At 39.2% G+C, this 18,708-nt stretch overlaps 1 protein-coding gene across 2 annotated transcripts in view; it reads right to left on the bottom strand.

The window, feature by feature from the left end:
- LCP1 (lymphocyte cytosolic protein 1) overlaps positions 1-18,708 on the bottom strand; it is an 85,688-nt gene that overhangs the window by 19,537 nt on the left and 47,443 nt on the right. For both annotated transcript variants that reach the window (XM_025363933.1, XM_025363934.1), the window contains 9 exons: positions 14,257-14,344; positions 13,481-13,644; positions 13,175-13,304; positions 11,129-11,261; positions 9,499-9,580; positions 7,465-7,630; positions 5,299-5,441; positions 2,708-2,803; positions 955-1,150 (listed from right to left, as the gene is read on the bottom strand). In XM_025363933.1, coding sequence (XP_025219718.1) covers positions 955-1,150; positions 2,708-2,803; positions 5,299-5,441; positions 7,465-7,630; positions 9,499-9,580; positions 11,129-11,261; positions 13,175-13,304; positions 13,481-13,644; positions 14,257-14,320 — 1,174 coding nt within the window. In that variant the 5' untranslated portion in view covers positions 14,321-14,344. The remainder of the gene's footprint in view (positions 1-954; positions 1,151-2,707; positions 2,804-5,298; positions 5,442-7,464; positions 7,631-9,498; positions 9,581-11,128; positions 11,262-13,174; positions 13,305-13,480; positions 13,645-14,256; positions 14,345-18,708) is intronic.

The following is an 18,708-nucleotide window of genomic DNA, read 5'->3' on the forward strand; positions in this document are numbered from 1 at the left end:
TGGGATGGGAGGTGGGCTGGAAAGGCAATGGTTGGAGGTGGGAGGGAAAATAATCAATTCTGTTTTGCATATGCTGCACCTCAAATGATAGCCAAGGACCCAAACGGGAATATTCTAGAAGCAGCTGAAATGGGTGATTAGGGGGCTGGATATATAGATTTGGGTGTCAACAAAATGCACACAACCCCCTGACCATAATTCAGCAAATGACACAAATGCAGGAGTATGGAAGCACGATTATGCTGCATTTCTAGTGAGAGTAAAGTGCTGTGGAAAAGGATCAACTCATACTTCAGATCTGAATCTCCTTGCTTGCATGACATTCATTTAATATTAATTGACCTTTTTGTCTCAATATTGGGACTAGTTCACGACTTTTTTAAAAAAATCAAGTAAACATCTCTGGCACCTCTACCTGGTAGAATCTAATTAAAGCTATATACTTTTTGTTGAATCTTAGAGTATTAACCTGAAAAATACAACTGTTAGGGATTCTGCCTCAAAATTCTTTTCTGTACCTCCCATAAGAAACAAAACAAACCAAAACTCAGTGAGCATATCCCAGCATACATTAAATATCATTTTTTGATAATGAATGGTGGCAGTTTCTTGCCTCTAGGAATCAACACAGTCTATTAAGTACATAAATTATCTTTTTGAAACTCCAGATTTATTTCATCTAATAATTAAATGTATTATCTTTCCTAAAACATTTAATTCTGATAATGGATGAAGTCTTTGTATAATGGACATGATATAATGGTATTTAATTACTCCTGCTTTGCTGAAATTGACTTGAATCTATTTATTCTCTTTGTTGCATACCAGAGAATTAAGGGCCTGTTTGCACGTGCAAATAGTTTATATTTGCTTAGGAAGTGAGTTTGAATTGCCATTGAATTAGAATTGTGAGTGCCTTTCCCCATCTTAAGCAAGTAGTTTGCAGTTAGTTACCTTCAAGAGCCCCCCAGTCAATGTCCTGGTTCTCTGGTTTGTGCAGGGCAGGGTATCTGTTAAAGAGGTTGGCAATAAAAGCCAAGTTCAACTTGGGGTTCCCTCGGACAACATCTGTGGCTGTGACAAACTGCCGGCAGCCCAGCCTCTCCGCCTGCTGCAACATGCATTCTGCCCTTTGGATGTCATCCTTCTCCTGCAATGCAAAAGGATGTCTCAGGGCTGGGTCAAGACTCTCCATGCACAAAGCAGATTGCATAATGTGAAAAGAAATGGGAATCTCACTGAAACCATTAGTCTCAGGCAAACACTTAATAACAGCACATTGTTACCTACATGCACCTGCACCAAAATCAGAAAGTCACAAGTAAAAGGAATCTCAGAGGTTAAATAATGAAGGTCTCTCATCTCCATTATCAAACTATTTCAGATGAATGGTTGGTTGCCCTGTTTCAAAAGAGATGCAGTAGATTCCAAAAATTTATCATTTGAGTTTATCTTAATTATTTCCAACCATTAAGATTCCTTTTTATTTTTTTCTTCCACAGATGTTATGAGATTGTCTATCAAAAAATTTTATTTATATATTCCCATAACCAGTTCACAAAAGATATTTACACTTGCCAATAAGAGCATGTGATTAGCATAACCACCGCCTCCACATTGAGTTGGTATACTTGCAACCCAAACAAAATAAATTTTATCAGTTAACCTACATATTGTTATTGATAAATATATAATGTCAATTTTATTTTTGCAGACTTCAGATTTTGAACCACTCAATGTGCTCAAATAATTCTACAGAACCTCCAGCCATTTGTAAGTGACCCTTAAAACACTAAAATTTTGTTGAAATATGGCCCACACTGTCCTTAAAGTATATGAAACCACCAATTTTCAGAAAACAAAACTTTAAATTAGGATTATTTCTCAATATGACACTTTACTAGGCCGGGCTCGGTGGTTCATGCGTGTAATCCCAGCACTTTGGGGGGCCGAGGCGGGCAGATCACGAGATCAGGAGATCGAGACCATCCTGGCTAACATGGTGAAACCCTGTCTCTACTAAAAATACAAAAAATTAGCCGGGCTTGGTGGCAGGCGCCTATAGTCCCAGCTACTCATGAGGCTGAGCCAGGAGAATGGCAGAATGGTGTGAACCTGGGAGGCAGAGCTGGCAGTGAGCCAAGATCTTACCACTGCACTCTAGCCTGGGTGACAGAGCGAGACTGTCTAAAAATAAAAAATAAAATGACACTTTACTAGATAACACTACACATTATGCATTTTATAAGCTTTACTTCTCATTTACTTTTACTCTACTTCTCATTAGGAATCAGTTGACTTCAGTATGAACTCATTGGATTTAACTCCAATGATATTAAATGAGGCACACAAACAGGCAAAGTGACTTCTCAAGACCAATACTAAAGTGGCGGCAAAACAGAGGTTTCATCATAACATTCAGACCCATGTGGGGTTATGGAGTCTACTAAAAGATGAATGTATACAGAAGTGCTTAGCATGCTGGATGGCGTTTAATTACTATTGGTTTCTTTCTTTAATGTTGTATTTCCAGATTCAGTTTTCATCAATTATTATCCCAAACTGCCCACAGTTGTACAGTTTTAACAGGGCTTTACGCAGAAATGCCCAGTCATGGAACTCCAGAGTCAGGGCCACACAGGGCAACGGAACTGCCAACATGAAAGCAGCATCATGTTCTCCAAACACAACCGGGACCTGGTCTTACCCGCAGTCCTGACATGTCAATAACAACAGCAGGAACGCCTTCTTCATCTCCTTTTGGAGCCACCTGCTCAAGCAGGTGGTAATAAGCTTTTGAGTCCTGTGAGAAATGAAGAAATTCCAATTTGAAAATAGCACAGCTAATTACACACTTAGCACAACAATGATTTCCCAAAAGTAAACATTTTATTTCATATTCAGCTATCATTCACGAATGTAACTTAATTAACAAAGCTAGAAACATTCACTAATTTGAATGTTCTATGTGTCTCTTTACATATCACATTTGTTTTTCTTTTTAAAAGGAGTGTAACAATAAAATAGATAAGATATGCACAAAAGGCACCCTAAAGAAGTGGATATTATTCTGTTGTCTTTAGGGGAGAAAAACAACTTATTTACATGTATTAAATTGTATACAGGAAAATATATATATACCTTTATATTGCTGTAGAAGTCAGTCAGCTAAGGTTTAATTTAAAAAAAAAGTGACAGAAAAAGGAAGCAGAAGTTTAAAGCAGAGTTTAAAAATACATTTAAATGAACAATCAGCAAGAGAAAAATAAAGATGTCAAAGACAGAAGACTGAAGCATTAACAAGCAATCTTTATGTAAAAGGAGAAATATTAAGATAAGTGCATTTCATGTTTATCTAGAAGCTAGAAAAATGGTTCAATGTAGTTATAGCAGATTAGATACAGGTATTGAATTCTCAAACTTTCTTAGATTCTGCAAATATGCTTATTGACAAAAAGAATTCTCAGAATTATAGTCTTAAAATATAAATTTATTTTTAGTCAGTGAAAGCACACAGATTTTCAGGTAGTTTATTTAAATCACTTAATAGCATCTCAATTTCTCTTAAAGATTGAAAAATCAGCTGCTATTTTTTTTCTACAACTGGTTAGGGTAGGAAAGGCGTGGGCAGAGGAGAGGTACGCTCCCCACTTTTGGCATCAGAAAGATGAGAACGAGAGAGTGTGAGCCATTGATGTTGCACCTGGGAAAACTGATCTTCATCTCTCTTCTTTCTACCCTTCCTTCTCTGACTTTTCACTGCAGCTATTTTGAAGTCAGTGACAGTCACATACAGGTGTTAGGCACCAATACCATCTGCATACCCCGGGTTACATCTTTTTAGTTTGGCTAAGAGTAACCTCATTTCACCTGATTCTTATGAGCCTTTCTCACTCACTCTAGCCTGGGTGTTCTCCTCGCCTTTGCCAATTCTACATGATTTAAAGACATCGCCCAAGGTTGCTGGCTCCTCAGACATACACATGACAGTGCGGTCAGTCGCCGTGCAGCTGCTGCCGGAGAACAGGCACAACACTGCATAAGTAAGTGCTCATCTGGCCAGTTCCCATCTCATACAGACACTTCCCAAAGCACAAAACGGTTGTTCTAGAGAACACAGCCATTTAATGATAGGAAATTAGGAAAATTTACAGCTGAGATCAGACAGCCTAATTTTGGCTGAAATGTTTCACAATTGCAGAGCTTAACTGTTGAACACCAAGGGAGATCATGATAGCCAGCTCCTGTTAAACCCCAGTTCGGTTGGTGGTGCTAGAAAAATGTTAATAACCCACGAAAGATGCATAGTTAGAAAGACGGATTTAGCTTAGATCCTAAGAAATGGGGGCTTTCCACCTAGAAGCTTGACTCTGACTGGCACGGTGCCTGATACACCCTGAGTTCTAAATGCCACTGCATGCACGTCGTGCGGCAGTGGGAAACTGTTACTCAGAGAATTACAAGCCTAGGTGTACTCCTGTTGAGTCATGTGAACTTTCCTCTGACTCTTTCTCTTTGGGGAAAAATTATTTAACTTTTGAGAAAGTGGAGCCTAAAGTATTTTCCTGGTGTTGCATCCCAGCATCTCCTCTCTTTCCTTCTAGGGACCGCTTTCCACTCCTTTCTGCTCCTTAACCACTTTCTATCTTCATCCATCTGTCATCATGGCCAACAGCTGTTTTCTTTCACCTTGACATGGAACTTTTCATATACTTGAAAACCACAGTGTATTCCTGCCTCAGCCTTTCCCCTACGGACCTCTTTGTCTCTTTATCTGTAAATGAGAGAATGATAACCCTTACCTCATGGGGTTGTTGTAAGGATTCAACAAGAGAATACACATACAAATCAGTTGGAACAGTGCCTGGCATGTTGCAGACACCATGTTTGCTATTATTAGTGTAACTAGAAGAGTCATCTTCATTTAATTTTTTAAAATGAATTCCCATCTGCTGCTCCCATTTATGAAACCAGAGACATTACAGACCTACATATATTCCCTTTACTTGGACAGCAGACTGTTCTCTTGCTCTTCCTCTAGCTCACCTTTGTCCCTCTACTTTCTAATATGGAAACTCCAATTGAGACGCTGCACTAGGACTCCGGGCAGATCTGTGTGTGCCCCAGGACTAGAGCAGCAGATGGGCTCTTAAGGACAGTGAGCACCTCCAAAACAGCACCAGACTAACCCTGGAGCTTCTGAAGAGACGAAGCCCCAAATCTTTGTCTTTTCTTTATTAATGCCCAAATTCCCCTTCACTGCTGCAAAGAGTCATGTTCAAACAACGCTCCTCCTACCTTGATGTCAGTACTGAAGTTGCCAATTTTGTTGCAGCCTGCATTTTCCAGGTGGTAATTAGCCCACCTCAGCAACAGCTCTTCAGGGGAGAGTTTCATCAAATCTTCCAGGCTCTCACCTTCTCTCAAAAGAGCAATCAGAGCTAAAGAAGCACAAAAAAACAAAGAAAAATAAATGCAGCGACGTTGGGGGAGGGAGGGCTTGGTTATACCTTTCTTTTTTTTTTTTTTTTTTTGGTGATGGAGTCTTGCTCTGTTGCCCAGGCTGGAGTGCAGTGGCGTGATCTCAGCTCACTGCAAGCTCTGCCTCCCGGCTTCACGCCATTCTCCTGCCTCAGCCTCCAGAGTAGCTGGGACTACAGGCACCTGCCACCATGCCCAGCTAATTTTTTGTATTTTTAGTAGAGACAGGGTTTCACCGTGTTAGCCAGGATGGTCTCGATCTCCTGACCTCATGATCTGCCCACCTCAGCCTCCCAAAGTGCTGGGATTACAGGCATGAGCCACTGCTCCCAGCTGGGCTTGGTTGTAACTTTCATTGAGCTCTGCTAAAAAGCTAAAGATAGCAACGTTACCTCTTTGGGGTAAAGGTTCTTGTAGCCTTTCCCAAGGATTAAATATTCTATTATTATTCCCTTAAAAGAGGTGTAAGCTATTGTGAGCTTATTTATTGTCCCCATTTTTCAGATGGAGAAAACAAGGCACAGTGAATCTCAATGCTATGTTTAAGAACATTTGGGCAGAGCCATAAAAATAACCAAGGCTATGGCTCGGATGTTTTGCTGGGTCTGTCAAACCACATTCCACAATATTACAACACTTTGGCTTTTAAGAGATCAATTTTGTAATAATAACAATGTTCTCTTGTCTATTCCCATAGGTGTTTTATATTTCAAGTGCTTACCTGCCTAATTATAGCAACTCTCTAATGTAATCAACTCTCCTCTATGTTTTCCCAGACAAGTAAATATTTTCTGCTTAGCTAGAAGGTTTAAATTTAGCTGAGGTCATTATTTGAAGATCAATATTCTTTCTCAGAGGTTCTAAGATCCCTATTTCCTCTCCCCCGCCTTCTTTATATTATTTTTAATACATTGGTTTTTAAATAATATTTCAGGATTCTTCATTGGTTATTGTGATTTGGACATACAAATAAAAAGTATGTGTAACTAAAGACTAGAACTTGGCTACAGATTTCATATTGGTAGGATTCGTACCTGAAAACTAAAAGATAACATTGTGTTTTGTATGATACTTACCAAGGTTGGCTACCTCTGTCTAAGCCATGGGGCTGTCACTGTTTAAACACAGATAAGATGCTAAGAGAAGACACAATAAGATTGACAGCTACATATTTGGTTGAGAACTCTGAAACCCTAAATGGAATTTTCTACAGTCTTTAAAAATTTTTATTCTATCCTGTATAGATTTAAGGTGTATAACGTGATGTTTTGATATATTTATCTTGGTAGACACATACATAGTAAGGTGGTTACTGTTGGTCAAGCAAATTAACATACCCACATCTCATATCGTTTCCTTCCTTCCTTCCTCCCTCCCTCCCTCCCTCCCTCCCTTCCTTCTTTTCTTTTTCTTTCTTTTTTTTGTAGGAAGAGTACCTGAAATCTACTTTCTTGGCAAATTACAGTATACAGCACAATATTATTAACTATAGCCCTCACGCTGTTTAGATTTCCACTTATTCATCCCATATAATTGCAACCTTGAACCCTTTGACCTATACCTTCCTCTATAGTTTTGATAAGAAATAGACCAAGTTCCTCCTAATCTGGTACCATCACTATAGTATATGAATGTGAGTTGCTTGCTTCACAAAATGCAAGTTAAAAGTCCTCTTATTTGTTACAAAGTATCTGAAGGCAAAGTGAGCTCTGAAGAAACCTCTTGAGGTTACAGTGCCAAATATTCAAGACTGAGCCCTATGCTCCAAACAAGCATTATTGTTAGTCTGTGGTCTTAAAAAGCTTTTGCTCTATCATTAACAAATGTCTGGCCTGTGTGTCTAGAATCTGTTACATGAACACCACGGAATCAATATAACCGTGTAGTTTTCAAAACTTGAGAATTTCTGACATCTTCCTCCTACAGTCCCCAATGCATAAGTTATTAGAAAGCTGTGTCATGACCTTTGGGACTTGCTCTTACCTTCATTTCTGCTGAGTTCGATGTCAGCAAATAACCCAATCTTGATGACTTGCCACAGAAGTCCCAGGACCAGATAAGGCTTCCCCTCCTTCAGGTCCTCAGCCCCTATGTTGACCACATGGCACCCAATGGCTGAGGCAGAGTTCAGAGCCAAGTTCAGATTTTCCTGAGGGAGAAAAAGTATGCAAGTTTTTGTTCTATGACTTTGTAGATGTCAAACAATACTGATGGCAACAGCAACAATGTTTTCCTTCTGTGAAGGTCACAGGTTTAGAGTCATGGTCTTCACTCATTTTAACATTGAGAAAAAAACAATGACTCATAACCAGAAGAAAAAATCCAGTAACCCAGACACCGAGCTCCTGCAGTGGTCCATTCAATCAAACCAGCACCGTAACTTGAAGGCCCATTCTGGTTGGCATGAGACTAATGAGGCCTATATTTTTCCATCTTGCTCTGTGATGAAGCTGACACACACAACATCTCTACCGGCCAACAATAAAGGGGCACCTTTGAGGAAGTCATTGTCCTGTCACTGGCCATCATGAACAAGATGATTGTTGATGTAAATCAAGATCATAAAAGAGAGTAGCAGAAGAGGTTTTTGACTTGCAGATTGGGTGTTAAGAAAATGAAAAAGGCTGGGCACGGTGGCTCATACCTGTAATCCCAGCACTTTGAGAGGTCAAGGCGGGTGGATCAACTAAGGTCAGTAGTTTGAGACCAGTCTGACCAACATGGTGAAACCCCATTTCTACTAAAAATACAAAAATCAGCTGGGTGTGGTGGTGGGTGCCTATAATTCCAGCTACTTAGGAGGCTGAGGCAGGAGAATCTCTTGAACCCAGGAGGCAGAAGTTGTAGTGAGCCGAGATCGCACCATTGCACTCCAGCCTGGGCGACAAGAGTGAAACTCTATCTCAAAAAAAAAAAAAAAAACAGAAAAAAGAAAATGAAAATGAAAAATAGATACAATTAAAATTCCTGGAAAAGATTGAGTGGTTTTTACTAGGTCGATTTGTTGAGTATCCGTAATAACGAGGGAACCCGAGTATACACACACACACTCATAGAGTCTATGTTCTTATGAGTAACAACAATGCAGGTAATGTAACTCACATATAGTCGGGACAGAGTCAAGGAAGTTTTCAGTCCAGACTCTCTATGTACTATTCTTGGGTTTAAAAAGGAAGAGATATCAGTGTCAGAGATGTATAGAAATTGTTTTAATTGACAAATTAAAAACAAAGCAAAGGCTACTAGTGAATTAGGAAAAGAACTATCAGAAGAAAAGTGGGTCCTTGTTCTAGTGCTCAAATGATGAGTGAAAAATACTGTTTTTATATATGGTCAAGATTATGAGTAAATTTAACATTAAATGCATTCATATGTGTTTAATCATTGTTCTCAATTTGGTTCATTTCCATTTTTAAAGTACACAAGGTTGCTTAAATCCACACAGGAGATAATGTATTGTTCATGATTTAAGAAGTTAGATATGGTTTCTTAGCAAGAGAATTACAATAATGTTAAAATATTGGAACACTACACAGAAATACACTTACTGCTGGTTACTATTCCAGTTAATCAACAAATTGATGGAATAAAAGCAAGTTATATCTATTATACTCGTGGTTGTGGCCAATATTGCTATGAAGGCTGCCAGAGTACTTCCCGTTTTTCACCCCTTGCTTCTTAGAAAGGCTTATGTTTTCAGCTGAAATGCTATTTATTTGGCATCAAATCAAAGATAAATTGCTAAGAAAAGCTTGAGTTAAAACTTTAGCCAAAGTGAATTTTATTCCTAAGTGGCCAAAATAAAACATACAAAGCCCCAGCTGCTACCACTCCACCAGTCTCCCTTCCTTGCTGCTCAGATATGTATCCCTTTATCTCTGAAGTATGACTAGTCACCAGCCCAAAGCCCAGGTTTTGGGAATGATGTCTGAGCCCCTGAAAAAGGCTGACTCAGCAGTTATGATGCTCATTGATGCCAAACCAATCCTGTATTATGGTAATGGTGGGAAGACATACCTGAATGGTGAAAGGGGTGAGCTTCTTTTTGTTGATTGTTCTTTCATCAATTGTGTCTGGCACTGACAGATTGATCATTTTACTGAAAGAGAAACACTTAAATTAAAGAAAGCTGTCTTCTGAATAACAGAGCCCAATAACATTGAATTTAAATTCTAGCAAGACCATAATCAAAGAAGACAGCAACAGACTCTGTGATGTTTAGACATAAAATCAGTTATGCCATTTGACTAGACTCAAACTATCTGCGGGAAAGGTGAATACTACTGAAGCCATATTAATATATTGAGGTTGGAAATGAGGACCCCACTTCATTGTCTCACCTAAACAGCTGCAAAATTATCCTGATTTTCTTATCACATTAGGAAATTCTGGGTGGATAACCAAAGTAATTCTACCATAAATACTTTATTTTCTTAGCCATGAAAATTGTCCACATTATATAAAAGACTATCTATAAAATTCTGAGCTTATATAATACCTACATTTCTATTTGACACCGGACCAAACTTTATATCTTCAGCTAATCATGTTATAACATTTTTATATTCTTCTCAGTGCCCTAGGCTGACTACCAATGAGTCACAGGGGTCTTAGAAGGTAAAACTAGGAGATTGAGGGAAGACCATGGGGGGCCTTGGATAGCAACCTAAAAACTAGAATTTTCATTTTTTTTAAATAGCAGTTGAACCTTTTAAAAATGAATTATCAGGACAAACTCTGATAAATAAAATATCAAAAGTAGAATTGCTCTGGTCAGAGCAGAGGAGAAAGTTCAATGTCTTGCCCACCCATCGTTTCCTTTAAGTCCTGAGTCTCCCACATATTGAGCACCTCAAGTCATCTTACTTACAGCATGGCCTGTGATGACAGAGAACCTGCTGAAGCAAGAGCTACAGAGGGATTTTCAAAGACGTCATGCTGCATTGACCAACACCGTATTTAGAGGCCTCCTGTGGATAGGATGCATTCCCCCTTTTCCAGGTGTCCTCAATGTTTGAGTTGTGGATTTCTGTGCCCCACTCAAAGGTTTCTTTGCTTAAGGACCACAGTTTAAGGACTCCTTCCATCATCCTGCTGCTGTTATCAATTCTACCTGCTTTCATGGTGAGCCATGCTCAGATGAAGCAAGCAGCATATATTCCAAAAATATATAACCAGGAAAATTGTCCTCATTATATAAAAGACTATCTATGTACTTCTGAGCTTGTATAATGTCAACATTTCTATTTGATGCCTGATCCACCTTTATACTTTTAACTTGTCATCAGATAAACTTTTTAATGTCCTTCTATAGTCATTATTTAATCAGTACTTTACAAATTCCCCCCACTTAATTATCTAATACATTGATTAGACATCTAATGCTTTTGGCTTGGTGTTACTATACCTTCCATGTTTATAATGTGTATCCCTCCCCTCCACTCAAGCAGTAGCAATTTTACATTTCTCATTATAAACTGTTTTTGAATTTCGTTTGCTGTCCTGGACCTGGCCAAGTGAAAGTGTAGAAAAGCCTTCTAGGTGCAGCTGAGCACCAAACAACGTTGGCCTAGGATAAATACAATTAATTGTTGATGGTCTAGAAAATGGGCAACTCTTTGGCAACCAAGAAAGAAGTATTGTTTACCAAAGGACAATGCCATCTCCAACAGCATTAAAGAGATCATTCGTGTTTGGATTCATCGGGATGACATGCCGACAGTCAGGATCATTTTCCAGGGCTTTGTTTATCCAGTTGACAAAGGCATACTTTTCTTCCTCTGCAAGTAAATGATTAAAGTGGCTCATTTGCAAAGTGAAACTCTATTATAAACAAAATTATGATGTGGATCTTAAATTCTCATTCCCAGCAGAAAGATGTGAGTTTATTCAGTCCATTATCTTATCATCTCACATTTATTAACATTTAAAAATCTCAGAGCACTTGGGAAATAGGCATTGAGTCTATGTTTACTCCAAGTCATAAAACATAAAGCAAACAGATTTAAAAACTCTCTATTTCTTTTTTTTTTTTTTTTTGAGATGAAGTCTCGCACTGTTGCCCAGACTGGAGTGCAGTGGTGTGAGCTCGGCTCACTGCAAGCTCCGCTTCCCGGGTTCACGCCATTCTCCTGCCTCAGTTTCCTGAGTAGCTGGGACTACAGGTGCCCGCCACAATGCCCGGCTAATTTTTTGTATTTTTAGTAGAGACGGGGTTTCACCGTATTAGCCAGGACAGTCTTGATCTCCTGACCTCGTGATCCACCCACCTCAGCCTCCCAAAGTGCTGGGATTGCAGGCTGCACCAGCCAAAACTATCTCTCTATTTCTATATATATGCATAATCCAGATATATATTTATATTTAGAAGCAAATATATACATGTTTATTTTCTATATATAAACACATAAATAATAAAAAATATTTTATTTATATGTGTGTATATATATGTATACATGCACATATAAATACAAATGTGATCTAATTCTTACAGGACAAAACTCAGGATTCCTCTTTTTGCTCTGCTGGTTTAAATGCTGGATCACTGTGGACAATCCTTATTGTATTTCTGAGTTTCTTGATACAATTATAATTAAATTGCTATAAAATAAAATCATTTGGATATACTCTTTTTTTCCTATCAGTAAAGCTGCTAGAAAGTGATTTTTAGATGTTTTAATAAAAGCTGAAGTTATGTCTTCATAGCCTAGCACTGTGTTTCCCAAACTGTCTTTGAAAACAGTGGTGTCCCTCAGAGAAATCTTGAGTCATAAAAGTTCGGGAAACACTGTGTAGTGTGTCTCTGCCTTATGCACATTTGCCCCAGCAAAGGTTCTGAAAATTCCTGTATTTACAAACAAAAGGCCAAACATTATCTTAGCAACTATAGATGGTATTTAATCATGAACTTATCTTTTTTCTTTTTTTTTTTTTTTTTGAGACAAAGTCTTGCTCTGTCGCCAGGCTGGAGTGCAATGGTGCGATCTTGGCTCACTGCAACCTCTGCCTCCCAGGCTCAAGCGATTCTCCTGCCTCAGCTTCCCGAGTAGCTGGGATTACAGGCATATGCCACCGCACCCAGTAAAGACGGGGTTTCACCATGCTGCCTAGGCTAGTCTTCAACTCCTGACCTCAGGTGATCCACCCGCCTTGGCCTCCCAAAGTGCTAGGATTACAGTGTGAGTCACCGTGCCCGGCCTCATGAGCTTATCTCTAAGATCAACTAGCGTTTTGAAGAACTCAGTTTTGGAAATGTTGCAATAACTATACTGTTTGGCCTGTTGGAAGTTTCCATTATGGCTGTCGGATGGCAGCCTTCAGAATAAATATACAAATTTATTCCAAATCAATGAAAACATAATTTTTTGATCACTTAGCAGGTGTTAAAAATTATCATGAAGTTTAAAGATAGAAGCTTGAGTAGCTAATTTTGTCCATAAGATTTAGAAAGGAATTTGGGCAGCTTTTAATGATTGTTTAAATGCTGATCAAATCATTTTGTATTGGACCCTACCCAGAGCTAGGACTGCTCCCATATTATGTACCTGGAACTGACCCACTTAGTCACAAGGAAATCGGGAGTCATCCATAAAATCGTGTTTGCTTCTGTCTTTGTTTACATCCCTTAGGTTTGAATACCGAGTTTAGAATCTGTAATCCTGAAATCCTGCTCCCACCCAGGAGTTAAGCCTACCTGAATAGGAGTGTTGGGTGCCAACACTAGACTGCTCTGAAGTACCACCGATCGCACAAATCCCTTCCTTCTTATTGATCGCTTTTCTAAAGGTCTTGGCAACATCTGTGCTTTTTAGGCCATGGAAAATCTGCAAAAATATAATGTGTCTTTAGAAACTCAAGCAGTGATCAAGAAAATCACAAAGGAAAGAATATGTAATGTTGAAGCAAGGAGGGAAGGAATGTCTTTCTGGATATTTTTAAAAATGGAATTCAAGTTCCAAGAGTTTCAAATGTGTCTCCCGATATTCTACATGGTACTCACCTTGATAAACTCATCAAAGCTGATCCTTCCATCTTGGTCCAGATCACCTGTAGCCATCAGGTTTTCTGTAATTTCTCTTACTCTGTACCCAGGCAAAGGCAAGCAAGCAGCCTTGAACAAGTCATTCAACTCATTGAAGCTGATGTATCCATTGCCATCAGTATCTGTAATGTACACAGTACACTGAAGCTGCAGGACAATTCAGGCAACAACTTTGAGAGAGAGGTGAGGGAAGACTAGATGGAAGGTGAAGGGATGAGAGAGGCCATCATTTCAGGCATTGAGGCATGATCCCATGGAAGAGTCAGAATCTCACAAGACGCCTGTTACTATTGAATAGGGGCACTGGCATTACTTTCAACACTCACAGTAAAAGAGTCATGATTTCTATAAGGTACCTCTGTTTCCACAAAGAACTCTCATAGAAACTCTTAAGGAAACCACAGGTTTAGTGATAAAGAGTAAGAGAAAGTATGTGACGGTATTAAAATCAAGGAATCAGCAAAAAAGAAGCCAAGATGTAAAAGATGAGACCTATGAACCATTTCCAGGAACAAACTAGGTAAGAGTAGAGTCCATATTCCATGTTTTGATAGAGAAAGTAATTTTCTTGAAGCATATCTTTCAAAAATAAGTTCTCCCAGCTCCTCTAAACGACCACTACTGGTTTCTTGTCACCTCTGTAATTTTGCTCATGTTCCCATTTCATTGAATCTACCCTGAAGCTACTCAGTGAAGAACAGAATGATGCAATTTGGGGTACCAGGTCTACTCACCAACTTTGGCAAAAGCTTCTCTGAGCTCCATCATTTCCTCATCGGACACTGATCCTCTGGCCATTTTTTATTGCTTTAGGTAACAGATCTGGAGAGAAGAAGAACATAAGGGATAACTTTTGTGCATCTGAATTTTTAAAATACCACATTAAGAAGCAATTCCCATTTATTACATGAAGAAATATTCTTCTGCATCCTCCATGATTTAGAACTATCTTTCCAAAATGTAAGTCAGAAATATGCTTTTTCTCAATCCTCCATGTGGTGGTCTCCAAGGATGGCTCTCAACAATTTCTTCCCTCCCAGTCTATACAGGCTGCTCCTCACATTAAGAGGTGGAGTTTATTTCCCTCCCCTAGAATCTGGGCTGGTTTTTTAACTGCTTTGACCATTACAGGGTGGTAAAATGATGTCTGAGGCTGGAAACTTCTGCTTCCTTCTTTTTAGAATGCTCATTCTCAAGAAGCTCCCTCTTGGTACCCAATTGCCATGACATGAGCCATTCAAGCCACATAAAGAAACCAATGAAGGAGAACTGGGTGCTCTGGTTAACAACCCTGCTGAGATCCCATTTGACAGCCAGCATCAATGCCAGCAACCTGAGAGGACCATTTTGGGCTTTCTGGCTCATTTGAGCTCCTAGATGACCACATTCCCAGCCAACATCACATTACGCAGAATTGCCCAGCTGTGCTCAGTCAGCCAAAAGAACAGAGACGACAAAACGAGTGATGTCTTAAATCACTACATTTTAGAGTAGTTACACAGCGATAGGCAACTAAAACACTTAACTTTTACATAAATGTCTTTTTTAAGAGGTATCTTCATGTTCATATTTAAAATTAGTATTTGACCAAGCAAACAGATACAGTTTATAACTTCAAAGGAAGTTAATCAAAATTCTCCATATTATTTAGGGATGAACAAAAGGAAGCTGACCCTCTTATAATTCAGCTATGGGAATCTAAGGCGCTTTCAAGGTGTTTTCTTCTCAGAAAAGCGACAGTCTTGCTGAGACACAGTGCTTGAGTAATTTCCCTTTTCCTGTGCATTACTGCTGCCCTCTAGTGGGTGAGAGGAAAATAAAACAGAAAATGGATGATAATCTCCATGCCCCTAGTTAATCCACACGAGCATGTTTCAAATCAGAGACCCGGCCGGGCGCGGTGGCTCACGCCTGTAATCCCAGCACTTTGGGAGGCTGAGGCGGGCGGATCACGAGGTCAGGAGATCAAGACCATCCTGGCTAACACGGTGAAACCCTGTCTCTACTAAAAATACAAAAAATTAGCCGGGCATAGTGGTGGGCGCCTATAGTCCCAGCTACTCGGGAGGCTGAGGCAGGAGAATGGCGTGGACCCGGGAGGCAGAGCTTGCAGTGAGCAGAGATCCGGCCACTGCACTCCAGCCTGGGCGACAGAGCGAGACTCCGTCTCAAAAAAAAGAAAAACAAAAAAAATCGGAGACCCACTGAAGCTCGCTGAACTTACTGGCACAGAGGGGATACGTGGAGTAGGAGTGTGGGGGTTGGAGTGTTTCTAAGCATAGTTATATTTTGGATGGTTCAGGGAAGCTATCGATTTTAAAAAATACATTTGTGACAGGATGTTTTCAATAGATTTCTTTTTTATATTTTCATATTATTCTATAGTGCTGTATTTGTTCTTGCTGGCAACCAACAACCACACCAAACAGAAAACAGTCTTAACATCGAAACCTGTAGGCCAAAAATGCATTACAATCAATTTTGTAAATCCATATCCATTATCCACCAAATTACCATCCTGCCACATACATGTATCAGTGGTTTCAAACTTTTGTTTCATCAAGCAACCCTTTGTTGACAGAAACCTTACATGTAAGCAAACAAATAAAAATAACAACTCTGAGAGTCTTTGGTTGAAAAAACCCAAATGTCCCCCTGCCCCTGGTATCTTATCTCCTTGTCACCTTCATCTGTGGGAACTCCAGGGAGCATGATTTGAAAATCATAGAATTATATATGTGTTCATTTAAATTTTAATGTATTCATTAAAAATATATTTTTGATATCAATAAAAATTTATTTTATTATTATTTGTCTTACATATCTAAGAAAGTATTGGTACATTGGATCTTTTAAAGGATGACAGAAACTGTTGAGGGGTTAATTGTATTAAAAATACAATCTCACTTACACATCACAGTAATCCTAAGAGACAGGCACTGGCTATCTGGCTTTCTTGCCTTCTCTTTCTCTCCCTCCCTCTCTTTCTTTCTTCTTTCCTTCTTCCTTCCTTCTTTCCTACCTTCCTTCCTTCCTTTCTCTACTTTTTCAGAATGCCTTTTTCCAAAAATAATTTGAGCTAAGTTACAAAGATATATCCAAACCTAAGAGTTAAACCAACTAAATGATGTCATCGATAAGAAAGAAAATGTAACTGAAATAGGATGATAGTCGGGAGGAACTCTAATACTTAAAATACATGCCTAAGACCCTGCATGTTTTGCTACAAGTAGGCTGAAAATCTAGCTCCAAGTTCTATAGGAGCTAAGGCAAAAAGGGAAGTATCATCAGTTATACAATTCACTATCTATGAGACAAACCAATTTTCTTAGGGCAGCAGATCTGATGTCTGACAGCAAAATCTTCACACAGGCTTTAAGAAGAGGCCATTTGTGGGATGGGGTAAACATAGGTTTTGTGTTTCTTACAATGTCCTTCAGTGTAGGCTGATGGCATAGGTATGTATATTCTCATTGTATAGATCAGAAAACAGAAGCTCAGAGAAGTTAAGATACAGATCTCAAATCACACAGCTGGGTAGAGAAGCAGCCAAGACTCTAATCCTCAAGTCCTTTCTCCTCTCCCAGGCTGTCTACTCAGGTTCTCTGCCTTCATGTTCCTGTTAGACACACATCCCATCCATCCATTTATTCACTCAGCAATGAGTTATTAAGTACATGGACTATGGATAGCCCCACGGGAGATTTTTAAAACTACAATATAGTGAGCTTGTCCAGGCATTCTAGTAGAAAGCTTTTGCTTTCCTGTGTTAAGAAATCAAGGCTTCTGTTTTAAAGAATTAGTATATAACTTTGTATTAATACACTTTGCTAAGTCCTTGTGACTAATTTGGCTTGGGTCTCATTTATACCCTCTACCATATCCACATATGCATGAATAGAAGGCTCTCCAGCTCTCTGGCTGGCCAGCCCTTCATGTTTTTAAATGTCTTAAGACCTCTTAGTTCATGGATGTTTATGGGATTATAAGATAAATTCATTCATTTAACCAATATTTTATGAATGCCTACTATAAGCCAGGCGCTGTTCTTCATTTTAGGTAAGCACGTCTATATTGACCCAGTTAGTTACCCTGAAAGCATGGAACAATGTCAAAGGTAAGGAGGACAAACAAGATCTCTGACTCTAAACCTGGCCCTACCCCTTGACACAAGAATGTTAGATTTCAGAGCACTACCAGTAGCTAGTGATAAACATAAGTAGAAGCAGAGAACAAGATTGCATTCTAAGTGTCACAAGTAGGGCCAACGAAGAAGCAAAACAATTATAGTGTTGGGCAAAGGAAGAAAATCTAAAGAATATCCAAAGATCACGGTATAATGGGAAATTTTATTACCATAAAAATTGCAATGGCGCCTTCATTTAAAAGACATAGAAAGTACACATTATTTTAAAATCATATTATTGTTAAACTACAGCAGGTAGGTCAAGATGAAAAGCCTTGAGCATCTGTAACAGGATTTTTCTACAAGATTTATGAGTGGAGAGGATCAATTCTGAGAAGCCAAACAGCGAGAACACCTTTAAATTTAAAAAACCCAAAACCCTTCAGTGATTTAACAGCAGATGCAAAAGAGAAGTGGATTGACTTCGTTTAAAAGGTAAAGTGGGGAAGGGATACTCAGCAACTGACATTGCTGTGATACTGTGTGTCGGTGCTGGGCAGAAACATGAATAGATATCTGGAGAGAGTCCCTTTTACCATCAGCATGAGCAGCATATCCTGGAAACACAACCTAACTTCTGGAGACAGAAGGAACCTCATAAATAATTTATTATAATGTCCTCAATTTATAAATAAGGAAACTGAAGGTCCAATGAGAACAAATATTTTATCCATGTACAGATTCTCAAGGCAGTGCCAAGCTAGAGCTTGTAAATGCAGGTGCTGATGAGCAGAGCAGGGAAAGGATGGAGTTACCATTAGAAGGGCCCCTAAGGTCCATAACTGAGCAGAGACTTTTAAGTAATTAAACTGAATACGCAAATGGCAGCAATTTCGCAAAGCAAAGCAGCAGGAAGAGGACATAATTAATGTAAAAACAGGCAGACCAGATCATTTTTAAGAAAGACATTGAGCCAGGTGCAGTGGCTCATGCCTGTGATCCCAGCATATTGGGAGGCCGAGGTGCGTGGATTGCTTTGAGCTCAAGTGTTCAAGACCAA

This window comes from Theropithecus gelada, chromosome 17, assembly GCF_003255815.1.
Source record: "Theropithecus gelada isolate Dixy chromosome 17, Tgel_1.0, whole genome shotgun sequence".
NCBI lineage: Eukaryota > Metazoa > Chordata > Mammalia > Primates > Cercopithecidae > Theropithecus > Theropithecus gelada.